The sequence below is a fragment of the Capricornis sumatraensis genome, chromosome 10 (assembly GCF_032405125.1).
Source record: "Capricornis sumatraensis isolate serow.1 chromosome 10, serow.2, whole genome shotgun sequence".
NCBI classification, from domain to species: domain Eukaryota; kingdom Metazoa; phylum Chordata; class Mammalia; order Artiodactyla; family Bovidae; genus Capricornis; species Capricornis sumatraensis.
The window spans coordinates 100,821,010-100,836,535 of record NC_091078.1 but is presented as its reverse complement, the minus strand read 5'-3'; the positions used below and the strand labels follow the sequence as shown (position 1 = coordinate 100,836,535).

Here is a 15,526-nt window from a genome sequence, read left to right as displayed (position 1 = left end):
TCCAGGGACACACCCCCAGTGACAAAGAAGCAGGAGCTGCAGCTCCCCTCCACTGTCACTGTACAGGGAGGAAAGGAAAGTGAGGCCGGGTTGGTTTCCTGGGCTCCAACATCACTGCAGATGGTGACTACAGCCACGAAATTAAAAGATGCTTGCCCCTTGGAAGAAAATTTATGACCAACCTAGACAGAATATCAAAGAGCAGAGACATTACTTTGCCAACAAAGGTCTGTCTAGTCAAAGCTATGGTTTTTCCAGTAGTCATGTATGGATGTGAGAGTTGGACTATAAAGAAAGCTGAGCGCCGAAGAACTGATGCTTTTGAATTGTGGTGTTGGAGAAGATTCTTGAAAGTTCCTTGGACTGCAAGGAGATCTAATCAGTCCATTCTAAAGATCAGTCCTGACTATTCATTGGAAGGACTGATGCTGAAGCTGAAGCTCCAATACTTTGGCCACCTGATAACGAAGAGCTGACTCATTTGAAAAGACCTTGATGCTGGGAAAGATTGAAGGCGGGAAGAAAATGGGATGACAGAGGATGAGATGGTTGGATGGCATCACTGACTCAAAGGACATGAGTTTGGCAAGCTCTGTGAGTTGGTGACGGACAGGGAAGCCTGGTGTGCTGCAGTTCATGGGGTCACAAAGAGTTGGATACAACTGAGCGACTGAACCAAACTGAACTGATTGGGTTTCTGATAAATGGTAATTATGTGCATTCTCCAAGGTGGCAAATTACCTGGGCTGAATGCCATCTCTGGAAGCTTCACTTCGAAGACGATGCTGTGGGTGACGTCTCTCACCCCCTGCAGGGTGCGGTCCCGGAAGCAGACCACTTCCACGGACTGGAAACTGCCACTCCTGGTGTCAGCCCCGGATGTTTATGTTTCAGTTTTTTCAAGGAAGGAAAAGAGAGAGCTCACATAAGAGCTTCGGCAAACCCAGCTGGAGAGGATTCAAGTCACTGTAAGTACACCCCCCTGACACCCGTGGTGGACGCAGCTTTCACCTCTGAGATTCTGAGCACATCCACATGGGCTTCCTTTGTCCAAGCGTCTAAAGGCTGGGTGTGGAACAGGCTCGGATTTCTTTTTAGGTGAGGTTTATATAACGACTTCATATTGCACAGAAATAATTCTGACAAATGAATCTTGAATGCAGGGGGAAAGACGCCCATAAGACATTAAAAAGAAGCTCCAAGACAAGCATGAGTTCCTCCGGTCCCTCTTCTCCCACAGGAGCTTACAGAGCAGGCCGTGGTGGGGAAGCCCACGGCTACACACTCACCACCAGGATAAGCACATGTAACCCTCTCCTTCTGGGGAAGGTCTATGATCTAGCAATCTCCCAGTGGACATCGTTGTCTAAGTAAAGCATACACAAATGTAAATACCCAAATCCTAAATATACAGGAGCATGACTCATGCTTCCTCCCAGTCCTTAAACAGCCCCTTCAACAGCAACTCCTACTCTAACTTCTAAGTCCTACTCTAACTTCTAAGTAGGGACTTAGGTTTTAACTTAAAAGGTCCAGCCTCTTTCATTCAACACTGTGCTTTTTAAACTCACCGTGCTGATAAGTGTACCAGTGATTCACTCAGGCTGACTACAACACTGCATTTCACGGCAGTGAATACACCCCGCTGTATTATCCATTTCATTGTTCAAGGAGATCTGGGTTATTCCCAGTGTTTTGTTATAAAGAACAATGCTGCTGTCGGCATTCCCATATAGGTGTCTTACTTGCATCTGAGGGTGCATTTCTGTGCTTTATGTACCTGAGAGGGAAACTGTTGAGCTATAGATATTTCTAACTTTGGGAGATACTTCCAAACAGGTACCCAGCGATGTCTGAGGGTTCCCATTCATCTACATCGTCGACAGCACTTGGTATTGTCATCTTTTTAAAATCAGTCTGGTAGGTATCTCATTATCCGGTGAGTGTGTGGTAGTATCTTTCATAACAGCATCTTATTATCTTTATTAACGAGTACTGTCTTGTTATATTTTATTTCCTGGATGACTGATGATGTTCGGCATCTTTCCAAAAGTGCACTACCCTCTGTTTTATTCAGCTTAGGGTCAGGATAAAGGGAGGACGATAGCAATGAGAAAATCCTTCCTGAACACAGCTCAGCTGAAGTGGGGGCTAGAGAAGTTCGGGATGGGGATCCCCGAGCTGTGGGTCCTGCTCTACTCTACGCTGTCCTCAGCGCAATATGGTTGGAATCTGAAGCTCCGTAACAGACCTGCTTAGAGGCTCACTACCAATGGAAACTGGATCACAATATACTGATTTGTTATCTGGTTTCTACACCAGCAATGACAAAAAAATCCATTTGAGAAAATAGAAATATAGACAGAGTCAGATACAAGGTCAAAAACATACAGTCAAAGACTGACAGAGACAGGCAGGCAGACGGACCGCACACGCACACGCACACGCACACGCACACGCACACGCACGTAAATACCATCTGTGGGCTGCTAGGACCAAAAGGTTCCTCAAAGGCCATCCGGGGTACTGCGTTAAATTACAGGGATCATACACGCCAATCGTTATCTGTGAACAGAAAAGACTCCGCGTGAGGCAGGGACCGTGTTAGATTCACACCACAAACACTGCTAATCCCTCCCCTCTCCTATGGATCTGGTTGTGCAAAAGCATCAACTATTAGACACGTGGTGAACGGCTGGAGGAAAGAGAAGAAAGCAAAAGGACCCCACACCTGACGACAGAACGTCCTGATGGCCTGGGCTGTCAAATTCTTCCCTTCACCCTCTGTGACAAATTAGATACATTTAGAAGGAAGACTGAAGGAAGACAGGGAGGGAGGGAGGGAGGGCAGCCAACTGTCAGGGCTCACAAAGAGAAGATCTTGTCTCAAAGAGATATGGTCTGTGAAAATTGCTAATTTTCACGTAATGAAAAAAGTGAAAGACGGGTCACTACCGCTGTACGTAAGCGCATAGTCAGACCAAACTAAAAAGCGAGACGCCTTCGACGCTGCTCACCTGCCTCTCCTCCCACTCCTCCCGCTTGCAGCTCCCCCAGATCTCCATCTAGAAAGCTCTTCTTTTTGATGAAGACGGTCCCCAGAGGAGGTCGTCACCCTGTCTTCTCTGCTTCCTGATCCCTCTGCACATCGTACAGGACACCTTTCACATTTTCTGTCTCTTTCTTCCGAAAGACACTGAGGTCTTAATCTCTAAATACTGTTCTCCAGTAAAAGGAATAGGGGCTCTCTGGACACATGGGTAATCCTAGGGCTAGAGGAGGAACAAAAAGGGCTTCCCTGATAGCTCAGTGGTACAGAAGCCGCCTACAATGCAGGGGACAAAGGAGAAGCAAGTTCAATCCCTGCGTGAGGAAGGGATGGAGGAGGAAACAGCAACCCCCTCCAGTGTTCTTGCCTGGGAAATCCCATGGACAGAGGAGCCTGGTGGGCCACAGTCCATGGGGTTACAAACAGTCAGACACGACTGAGTGGCTGAGCACGCACAGCAGGGAAACCAGAAGATGAGCCTGGGGCACACTGCACACCAGACGGCTAGCGAGTGCTGAGTGAGCAGGAGGCCAGGGGCACGGCACGGGGAGCCAGACACTCCCGAAAGGAGCGCTCAGTGCCAAGGCCGGCACAAGGTGAGCAGGGAAACAAAGAACGCAATACTGGATTGTAACCCAGCCCCAAGTGAGTACCCATGAGTCCATAAGGACATAAACGATGAGACGGATATTTGAAAGTGAAGGGACAAGTCTTCCTTACAGAAGATTTCCAAGCAATATATGTAGATTCAGACCCTCCAAGGATAGAGCTTAATCCCTCTCCACCTTGAGTGTGGGCTCAACTTAGTGACTCATTCCCGAAGGAAAAATAGTAGGGATAGTTTTGAATATTACAAAAACAAGGGAATTCCAGAAAAACATCTATTTCTGCTTCATTGACTATGCCAAACCCTTTGACTTTCTGGATCACAACAAACTGGAAAATTCTTAAAGAGCTAGGAATACCAGACCACCTTACTTGTCTCCTGAGAAATCTGTATGCAGGTCAAAAGGCAACAGTTAGAACTGGACATGGAACAACAGACTGGTTCCAAATTGGGAAAGGAGTACGTCAAGGCTGTATGCTGTCACCCTCCTTATTTAATTTATAAGCAGAGTACATCACGTGAAGGAACCAGCCGAATGAATCACAAGCTGGAATCAAGATTGCCAGGAGAAATATCAACAACCTCAGATATCCAGATGATACCACTCTAATGGCAGAAAGTGAAGAGGAAACTAAAAAGGGCCTTTTGATGAAGGTGAAACAGGAGAGTAAAAAAGCTGGGTTAAAACTCAACATTCAAAAAACAAGAGCATGGCATCTGATCCCATCATGGGCATCTCTTTCATGGCAAAGAGATGGGGAAACAATGGAAACAGTGGCAGATTTTATCTTCTTGAGCTCCAAAATCACTGATGGTGACTGTAGCCATGAAATTAAAAGATGCTTGCTCCTCGGTAGGAAAGCTATGACAAACCCAGACAGTATATTAAAAAGCTGAGACATCACTTAGCCAACAAAGATCCGTATAGCCAAAGCTATGGTTTTTTCATGTATGGCTGTGAGAGGTGGACCATAAAGAAGGCTGAGCACTGAAGAATTGATGCTTTCAAACTGTGGCGCTAGAGAAGATTCTTGAGAGTCCCTTGGACAACAAGCAGATCAAACGAGTCAATCCTAAAGAAAATCAACCCTGAATATTCATTGGAAGGACTGATGCTGAAGCTCCAATACTTTGGCCACCTGATGCAAAGAGCCAACTCACTGGAAAAAACCCTGATCCTGGGAAAGACTGAGGGCAGGAGGAGAAGAGGCAACAGAGGATGAGACGGTTGGATGGCATCACAGACTCAACAGGCATGAGTTTGAGCGAACTTCAGGAGATAGTGAAGGACAGGGGAGCCTGGCATGCTACAGTCCATGGAGTCACAAACAGTCATGACTTAGTGACTGAACAATTTCACAGTGGAGAAACCTGGCCAATTCTACCTTACAAGTGATCAATTTTAACACCACTAGGAATGTCATGTGAGTTTCAGGTAGCTAATACATGATGTGATGACAAGGGCACTTCACCTTTGGGGCACTCTTTTCAAAAATAACCCCAACTGATACAACCCCATTTAATCATAAGTAGTTTCAGGATGTCTGCCCTCTGATCCCCTCTCTCAGTGCCTACTGTCAATCTGAACACATGGACCACAGCCTTGTCTAACTCTATGAAAGTAAGCCATGCCGTGTGGGGCCACCCAAGACTGATGGGTCATGGTGGAGAGGTCTGACAGAATGTGGTCCACCGAGAAGGGAATGGCAAACCACTTCAGTATTCTTGCCTTGAGCACCCCATGAACAGTACGAAAAGGCAAAAAGATAGGACACTGAAAGATGAATTTGCCAGGTCGGTAGCTGCCCAATATGCTACTGGAGATCAGTGGAGAAATAACTCCAGAAAGAATAAAGGGATGGAGCCAAAGCAAAAACAATACCCAGTTGTGGATGGGACTGGTGATAGAAACAAGGTTCGATGCTGTAAACAGCAATATTGCATAGGAACCTGGAATGTCAGGTCCATGAATCAAGGCAAATTGGAAGTGGTCAAAAAGGAGATGGCAAGAGTGAATATTGACATTCTAGGAATCAGTGAACTAAGACGGACTGGAATGGGTGAATTTAACTCAGATGACCATTATATCTACTACTCTGGGCAGGAATCCCTTAGAAGAAATGGAGTAGCCCTCATGGTCAACAAGAGTCTGAAATGCAGTACTTGGATGCAATCTCAAAAACAACAGAATGATCTCTGTTCATTTCCAAGGCAAACTGTTCAATATCATGGTAATCCAAGACTATGCCCCAACCAGTAACACTGAAGAAGCTGAAGTTGAATGGTTCTATGAAGACCTACAAGACCTTCTAGAGCTAACACCCAAAAAAGATGTCCTTTTCATTACAGGGGCCTGGAATGCAAAGGGAGGAAGTCAAGAAACACATGGAGTACCAGGCAAATTTGGCCTTGGAGTACAGAATGAAGCAGGGCAAAGGCTAATAGAGTTCTGCCAAGAGAACACACTGGTCATAGCAAACACCCTCTTCCAACAACACAAGAGAAGACTCTACACATGGACATCACCAGATGGTTGACACCAAAATCAAATTGATTATATTCTCTGCAGCCAAACATGAAGAAGCTCTATAGAGTCAGCAAAAACAAGATTGGAAGCTGACTGTGGCTCAGATCATGAACTCCTTATAGTCAAATTCAGACTGATATTGAAGAAAGTGGAGAAAACCACTAGACCATTCAGCTATGACCTAAATCAAATCCCTTATGACTATACAGTGCAAGTAAGAAATAGATTTAAGGGACTAGATCTGAGAGACAGAGTGCCTGATGAACTATGGATGGAGATTTGTTACACTGTACAGGGGACAGGGATCAAGATCATCCCCAAGAAAAAGAAATGCAAAAAAGCAAAATGGCTGTCTGAGGAGGCCTTACAAATAGCTGTGAAAAGAAGGGAAACGAAAAGCAAAGGAGAAAAGGAAAGATATAAGAATCTGAATGCAGAGTTCCAAAGAATAGCAGGAAGAGGTAAGAAAGCCTTCCTCAGCAATCAATGCAAAGAAATAGAGGAAAACAACAGAATGGGAAAGACTAGAGAGCTCTTCAAGAAAATTAGAGATACCAAGGAAATATTTCATGCAAAGATGGGCACAATAAAGGATAGAAATGGTATGGACCTAACAGAAGCAGAAGATATTAAGAGGTGGCAAGAATACATAGAAGAACTATTCAAAAAAGATCTTCACGACCCAGATAATCAAAATGGTGTGATCACTCACCTAGAGAGAGACATCCTGAAATGTGAAGTCAAGTGGGCCTTAGGAAGCATCACTACGAACAAAGCTAGTGGAGGTGATGGAATTCCAGTTGAGCTATTTCAAATCCTGAAAGATGATGCTGTGAAAGTGCTACACTCAACATGTCAGTGAATCTGGAAAACTCAGCAGTGGCCACAGGACTGGAAAAGGTCGGTTTTCATTCTAATCTCAAAGAAAGGCAATGCCAAACAATGCTCAAACTACCGCACAATTGTACCCATCTCACACACTAGTAAAGTAATGCTTAAAATTCTCCAAGCCAGGCTTCAGCAATATGTGAACCGTGAACTTCCAGATGTTCAAGCTGGTTTTAGAAAAGGCAGAGGAACCAGAGATCAAATTGCCAACATCTGCTGGATCATGGAAAAAGCAAAAGAGTTCTAGAAAAACATCTATTTTTACTTTATTGACTATGCCAAAGCCTTTGACTGTGTGGATCACAATAAACTGTGGGAAATTCTGAAAGAGATGGAAATACCAGACCTGTCTCTTGAGAAACCTGTATGCAGGTCAGGAAGCAACAGTTAGAACTGGACATTGAACAGACTGGTTCCAAATAGGAAAAGGCTGTATATAGTCACCCTGCTTATTTAACTTATATGCAGAGTACATCATGAGAAACGCTGGGCTGGAAGAAGCACAAGCTGGAATCAAGGTTGCTGGGAGAAATATCAATAACCTCAGATATGCAGATGACACCACCATTATGGCCGAAAGTGAAGAGGAACTAAAAAGCCTCTTGATGAAAGTGAAAGAGGAGAGTGAAAAAGGTGGCTTAAAGCTCAACATTCAGAAAATGAAGATCATGGCATCTGGTCCCATCACTTCATGGCAAATAGGTGGGGAAACAGTAGAAACAGTGTCAGACTTTATTTTCCTGGGCTCCAAATCACTGCAAATGGTGATTGCAGCCATGAAATTAAAATATGCTTACTCCTTGGAAGGAAAGTTATGACCAACCTAGACAGCATATTAAAATGCAGAGACATTACTTTGCCAACAAAGGTCCATCTAGTCAAGGCTATGGTTTTTCCAGTGGTCATGTATGGATATGAGAGTTGGATGGTGAAGAAAGCTGAGGGCCGAAGAATTGATGCTTTTGAACTGTGGTGTTGGAGAAGACTCTTGCGAGTCCCTTGGACTGCAAGGAGATCCAACCAGTCCATCCTAAAGGAGATCAGTCCTGGGTGTTCATTGGAAGGACTGCTGTTGAAGCTGAAACTCCACTACTTTCGCCACCTGATGCAAACAGCTGACTCATTGGAAAAGACCCTGATGCTGGGAGGGATTGAGGGCAGGAGGAGAAGGGGACGACAGAGGATGAGATGGCTGGATGGCATCACTGACTCGACGGACGTGAGTTTGAGTGAACTCCAGGAGTTGGTGATGGACAGGGACGCCTGGTGTGCTGCTCTTTTTGGGGTTGCAAAGAGTCGGACACAACTGAGCGACTGAACTGAACTGAATCAGTAAACAAGTGACAAATCCAAACTAAGAGGCATTTGACCAAAATAACTGAACTCTTCACAATTGTCAAGATCACTAAAAACAACAGAAGTCTGAGGAACTGTTAGAGACCAGAGGAGGAGACATGACAAGAGAATGCAGTCTCCTGGATGGGATCCTGGCGTGAAGGAGGGTGCTAATGGAAAAACTGGTGAAACATGAACAAACTCCGGAGTGGAGTTAATGGTTATGCATTAATGGTGGTTTCTCACTTCTGACAAGTGTACTGTGATAATGTAAGGTGACGACACCAGAGAAAACTAAAACAGGTGAGGGCAGCCTCTGCACTATACTTCAGCTTTTCTGTAAATCTAAAATTATTCCAAGATAAAGGCCATTAGAGAAGAAGAAGAGAGTGAGCATCTACCGCGCAGAGAGTAGCTTCCAGGTCTCCATGGTGAGTTCACAGATACACAGCATATACCGAATGAAGGCAGGTGAATGGTGAAAAGATGGGAAGAGAGGGAGCAGGAGCAGGGGTAGGGGTGGTGAAACGGTGGGTTAAAGGAGGGAGGGGAGGAAGGTGGCTGGCAGAAAACTATTCACTTAGTAGTATCAGTTCAGTTCAGTTCAGTCTCTCACTCATGTTTGACTCTTTGCGACCCCATGAATCGGGCCACGCCAGGCCTCCCTGTCCATCATCAACTCCCAGAGTTCACTCAAACTCACGTCCATTGAGTCAGTGATGCCATCCAGTCATCCTCTGTTGTCCCCTTCTCCTCCTGCCCTCAATCCCTCCCAGCATCAGAGTCTTTTCCAATGAGTCAGCTCTTCACATGAGGTGGCCAAAGTACTGGAGTTTCACCTTTAGCATCAGTCCTTCCAATGAACACCCAGGACTGATCTCCTTTAGGATGGACTGGTTGGATCCCCTTGAAGTCCAAGGGACTCGCAAGAGTCTTCTCCAACACCACAGTTCAAAAGCATCAATTCTTCGGCCCTCAGCTTTCTTCACAGTCCAACTCTCACATCCATACATGACTACTGGAAAAACCATAGCCTTGACTAGACGGACCTTTGTTGGCAAAGTAACATCTCTGCTTTTGAATATGCTATCTAGGTTGGTCATAACTTTCCTTCCAAGGAGTAAGTGTCTTTTAATTTCATGGCTGCAGTCACCATCTGCAGTGATTTTGGAGCCCCCCAAAATAAAGTCTGACACTGTTTCGTTTCCCCACCTATTTGCCATGAAGTGATGGGACCAGATGCCATGATCTTCGTTTTCTGAATGTTGAGCTTTAAGCCACCTTTTTCACTCTCCTCTTTCACTTTCATCAAGAGGCTTTTTAGTTCCTCTTCACTTTCTGCCATAAGGGTGGTGTCATCTGCATATTGAGGTTATTGATTTTTCTCCCAGCAACCTTGATTCCAGCTTGTGCTTCTTCCAGCCCAGTGTTTCTCATGATGTACTCTGCATAGTAGTTAAATAAGCAGGGTGACAATATATAGCCTTGATGTACTCCTTTTCCTATTTGGAACCAGTCTGTTGTTCAGTGTCCAGTTCTCACTGTTGCTTCCTGACCTGCATATAGGTTTCTCAAGAGGCAACATCAACTGTATTCAATTTTCCACCCCTAGTACCAGCAGGCTAGAGGATGTATGGAGGTGAGAGATGGATCATAAAGAAGGCTGAACACCAAAGAATTGATGCTTTCGAACTGTGGTTTTGGAGAAGACTCTTGAAAGTCCCTTGGACTGCAAAGAGATCAAACCAGTCAATCCTAAATGTTCATTACAAGGACTGATGCTGAAGCTCCAATACTTTGGCCACCTGATGCGAGGAACTGACTCACTGGAAAAGACCCTGATGCTGGGAAAGGTTGAAGGCGGGAGGAGAAGGCAACTACAGAGGACGAGATGGTTGGATGGCATCACCGACTCGATGGACATGACTTTGAGCAAGCTCCGAAAGATGCTGGTGGACAGGGAAGCCTGGTGTGCTGCAGTCCACGGGGTCAAAAAAGAGTTGGGCATGACTTAGGAAAGGAACGAGTACCTGGCTAGTTCCTCCCTGATGCCGCCACTCTTCCTTTTCTCAACATCACAGGCTCTCCACTTGGTGATGTTTTAACCCTGGGATTCTCCTGGGTGAGACAGTGAGGGCATGGTCTGAGAGGCCATTTCCTATGAGAAGCATGAGTACCCTGAGGAGGTGGCCCCACCATGCACACTCTCTGAATGGAGATGCTACCGTCCTGGAGCTTTGCTTGTCCAGCTGGTCATCACCACCATGGGGGCAACTCTATTTCGTTGCCCCATATAGACTGTGATGGACGGCATCTGTCAGGCTGACTGCATTTAATAAGTCATCCTCGCTTCAACCGCACACTTTAAAAAATTTACCGAAGGCATTAATCACCCTTTTATCCAGCAAGAAAGCGGGGAGAAGGGAGAAGCTGGCATTCAATGGCTGTAACATTTGAAACAGCTTAGAGAAGAGAATGGCCTGATGGTGGGGGAAAAAAAAAGAACCGGCTACAGCCCAGTGGGTATGGTTCTAATCCTGCCGTTAATTGATTCTAAGACTTTGGGAAGGTCTTCCCTCGCCTGTAAAATGAAGTGGTAAAATCATTTCACCTCAAAGGAGTCTTTCTAGCTCCAGAATTATAGATCTTTATAGGCCATTAAAGAGAGAGAGAGAGAAAAAAAAAAAAAACGTAGATAGGTTACAAAAAAACATAAGACTATATTAAGGTTCAATTTTACCTGGTGTCTAAAGGCTCTTCAATTTATATTTGGGAAGAACCCAGACATATCAATCCAGAAAATGCCATTCATACAGAGATGCTGCATTTCAATTTTCAAATACCAGTCCATAAGCCTGGGCTGTTATCAAAGGCTCTGAGTTACTCTCATCTGATCTTCAGCAATTTGACATCTCTGTGCCTAAGTTTCTCATCTATAGGGCCACTCTCATCTGCACTTGGCTCAGAGACTGAGAATAAGAGAAGCACGCAACCAATGAGAACCATAACCACAAAAATCCCATTGTAGCAAATCCATCGACCTCTCCGTTCAGTTCAGTCTATCACCGTCAGTCATCTACCTTCAGCTTCAAAGTCATCATTCCTTAGCTGGCAGAGAAAAAGGGGGATAAGTTCTAGTTTATCAAATATTCTCTGGGTCTAGGTTTCATCACCTGAAACTGTAGAGCTGAGACTAAATGATATTTAAATTATACAAACTAGAATGTGACATCAGATAGTACAAATGGATGCTTAACTTCAAAAAATGAGCCTATTTCTGACACTAAATACAAAGACAACCAGGCAGGAAGGTAGTAAGAAAACAAAAATCCTTTTAGATAAGACCAGGAATAAGTTTCTTAGAGCAACCTGACCTAAAAATGAGCTATAGAGAAGGAATGAACCACTAAAGAGAAATTGACCACTTATTTATAAAGAGAGGTTAGCTCACATCTGTTTTAAAGGAACTCTTCTACCCACAGGAGGCACGCATAAGTATGAAGAGGAAGCGTACGGAGAGGAAGATGACAGAATCCATTTGACGCCAGGCTGAACACAATGAAATAGTCCTCTGATGATTCAAAAGTGACCCCAAAATCTTTCATTGCTTTAGGAATCAAACCTGCAAGCTTAATCACTGTAGGATTCAGTCCAAACGAGGCTGAGCAAGCCAGTTTAACTATTTGGGTAAACAGACTTCGTAAATGGCAGTCAGAAATAACCACTGGCTAGGAGATCTGGATTCTAGAACTGGCTTTGCCACAGATTCATTGTGTGAATGTGGGCAAATCACTTCCTTTTACAAGAGAACTCAGCAGAAAGAAACAAAATGTAATTGCAAAAAAAAAAAATCTATTTAGAAGGTTTATGAAATAAATGCTCCTTTCTCCTTGGCTGAGAGCATATAATTCATTGAAGTTGTTCAGTGATGAGCTGGCTACCATCCACCCAGCAATTTGCTGAAAAAGTACAACGTGAGAAGAGAAAGAGGGCAAAATTGCCAACTTGAGCGTCTGGAGAAATTTTCACACTGCCATAAAACATGCTTAACTGACAAATGACTATCTATTACCCACACGCTCGATGTAACAGGAAATGCACAAAGGGGATTATGTGCTTTAAAAGTATAGGAAAAAAGTTCCGAGATCTCATGCGTGGCGATGTCACCGATGGAGACCAAGATGTGGATACCGCTGAATGAAGAAACAGTCTCTAACTAACAGCAGACCAATTACCGCGATGCCCAGGAGAGGACCAGACTTGGGGTGAAGACCTTGAGTTCAACTCAGACATACTGAATTCGAGGTGCTGGAGTAGGCAGGCAGGGGGTTGGCTAATGCAGGCCAGGATCCAGAGGGAAGTTCAGGCTGGAGACGGTGGTCAGTAGGGTTGTGGGCACCAGGTTTCCCAGAAGAGAAAGCAGACTCAAAGGAGAGAAACCCGGGGGGATTCCAGCGGCTCTCCAGCTTCTGTGTGAAGGCACCACGGCAGGGCTCACAGAGGAGCAGGGGCTTCTCGAGGGTCAAAGTCCCTGCTAAGAGAAGGAGGCAGGAAATAGAGTAAAACAGGAAGCTGGAGCACAAAGGCAGGAATTCATGTCGAAAAGAATGCCTATTTCTCGAAGCACAGGATAAAAAATTTCAAGGAAAGTTCATGACTCAAAGAACATGAAAGAGAAAGTGGAATTATGTGAAAGCAAGTGAACAGGGTTCACACCATGAGGCAGGAACAGGCTCGAGTGAAGTGAGAGCTAGGTTTCACAGACATCACGTCTCCAGAAAGAAAAGAGTCACTCAGTCGTGTCCGACTCTTTGCGACCCCATGGACAGTCCAAGGAATTCTCCAGGCCAGAGTCCTGGAGTGGGTAGGCTTTCCCTTTTCTAGGGGATCTTCCCATCCCAGGGCTCGAACCCGGGTCTTCCGCATTGAATTCTGTACCAGCTGAGCCACCAGGGAAGCTCTCATGCCTTCAGGGCTCTGCTCCAGCCTTGCTTTCCTGGGAAGTCTCCGTGCTCACCAGCCTCGTGCTTGTCCACGAGGATCAGCAGTTCTCTCCTCTCTAAATTCACGCACAAACCATGTGCCCATCAAGTATCTGGCATCACGCTACAGGCAGAGCATGTGCTGTGGGGTGTTACTTGGTCTCGGTGTGACTGCTGCTCCGGGCTGATCAGGGATCCCAGTTGAGATGACCTGCGGCAAACCAGCGATGGTGCGCAAGCCCAGTCAGTGCCCAGAGACAGGCCGCTACCAGCACACAAAAGAGGGGTGTCAAACAGCGCCAGGACCGTGACAGCGCTTCCAGGGTGTGAACTGGGAAGGGAGGGGGTGAGACACTGGCCAGCAGCAGGAGGAACACTGGCCGGCGTGACCGAGGGCGGCAAGACGGGGAGAAGACGAGGGCAGCAGGGGCGTCTGGAGGGCACAGCTTGGGGAGCTTTCGAAGGCGAGGTGGGAGGGATGGGCAGGCGCCAGGTCTGAGGAGGCCCTGAACGCTAAGCCTTTCTAACTCTATCTTGAAGACCACAGGAATCACAGGGGGTTTCAGGTAGCAGAGGGACACGATCCAATTGCTGTGTGAGAACATGCATCTGGGCAGCACGGTGGGGCTGGATGGGACACCCAGGACCACAGACGGGAGGTCGGCCGCGAGGCCATAGAGCTCCCGAGAGTCCACAGTCTATGTAGCCTCTGGCAATCCTTCCTAGAACAAGACTGGACACAGAGGCACAGACAAACCACCAAGTATCGTCCGTGTCATCTCACTGGCCCATCTTTTCTGTGACTTGAATTTCTAGCTAACTTTCCACGAGTCGATGTCTCATCGCTCCTACAAGGACTTGGGTTCCACAAGAACAGGTGCAATCATATTTCATGATTTCTGGCTCACAGGAGGTGTTCATGATATGCGCTGAGCCATGCCAGGCTTTCCTGAGATACAGCCTTAACCCAGTGAAGGATGCTGTGTCCAAATCAGGTGGTGGTTGGCCTCTGGGTCAGGGGCCTCGCCAACTCGCCCAAACCACTTCACAGGGGACACCAGAGAACTGTTCAGGCTTTAAAAACTGGCTGCTGCTGAGGAGGGAAGGAAGTGGACTCGCACTGCCCACCTGCTGCGAGCTGGGCACTTGGTCCACGTTGTCGCATTTCTTGTCAGCAGTGTCGGAGTAGAGAGGAGCCTGGCGGACTACAGCCTGTGGAGTCTCAAAGAGTGAGACACCACTGAGCAAGCATGGACACACAGGTGGTAGCATTACCACCACGGGACAGCAAGATCTGGGTGACGCAAGGGTGTGCGCACCCCCCGAGGTCACAGACCTACAAGGTGGCAACACTGGAAGTCAGACCGACTTGATTCCAAACGGCAAGCAGGGTCCACCTCTCCCCGAGCGACAAGAGAACGGACTGGAAGAAAGTGCATGGGCTTCGGAACCAGACAATTAAGCCGTGTGAGTCTCATTTGTGTCAGAGAGAAAACGCAGGACTTCCCTGGTGATCCAGTGATTAAGAATCCACCTGCCAATGCAGAGAACATGGGTTTGATCCCTGGTCTGGGAAGATCCCCCATGTCTCGGGGCAACTAAGCCCGTGCGCCCTAACTGTGGAGCCCATGGGCCCTCGAGCTGGTGCTCCACAGCAAAAGAAGCCAGCGCAATGAGAAGCCTGCCCACCACAACCAGAGAGCGGCCCCTGCAAGCTCAACCAGAGACAGCGGGCACACAGCGACGAAAGACCCGGCACAGCCAAAAATAAATAAAAACAGGAAACGCAGGTACTGAGAATAGCTATGTCAGGAAGCTATTACACGACAGAGCATGCGAAAGCCCCCTTAAACTGCCAACTGTTGCTCTGGCAGAGCTGCCCTCCGGGGGAAGGCCACGTCTTCACGCACAACCTGAAGTCCAGCCGCTTTCAAAGCCAGGCCGATCTGCCCCATCTGCCGTCACAACGGGGCCTCGAAGCACCAACGGCTGGTCTTGCTGATGCTAAGTTAGCTGCTGCTGCTGCTGCTGCTGCTGCTGAGTCGCTTCAGTCGTGTCCGACTCTGTGCGACCCCATAAATGGCAGCCCACCAGGCTCCCCCGTCCCTGGGACTCTCCAGGCAAGAACACTGGAGTGG

At 46.7% G+C, this 15,526-nt stretch overlaps 1 protein-coding gene across 2 annotated transcripts in view; it reads right to left on the bottom strand.

Moving 5' to 3' along the window:
- The window catches only part of ATG7 (autophagy related 7), a 241,062-nt gene that overhangs the window by 208,066 nt on the left and 17,470 nt on the right, over window positions 1-15,526 (bottom strand). For both annotated transcript variants that reach the window (XM_068982053.1, XM_068982054.1), the window contains exons 7-8: window positions 2,477-2,565; window positions 742-863 (exon numbers count right to left, since the gene is read on the bottom strand). In XM_068982053.1, the coding sequence (XP_068838154.1) occupies window positions 742-863; window positions 2,477-2,565 (211 nt within the window). The remainder of the gene's footprint in view (window positions 1-741; window positions 864-2,476; window positions 2,566-15,526) is intronic.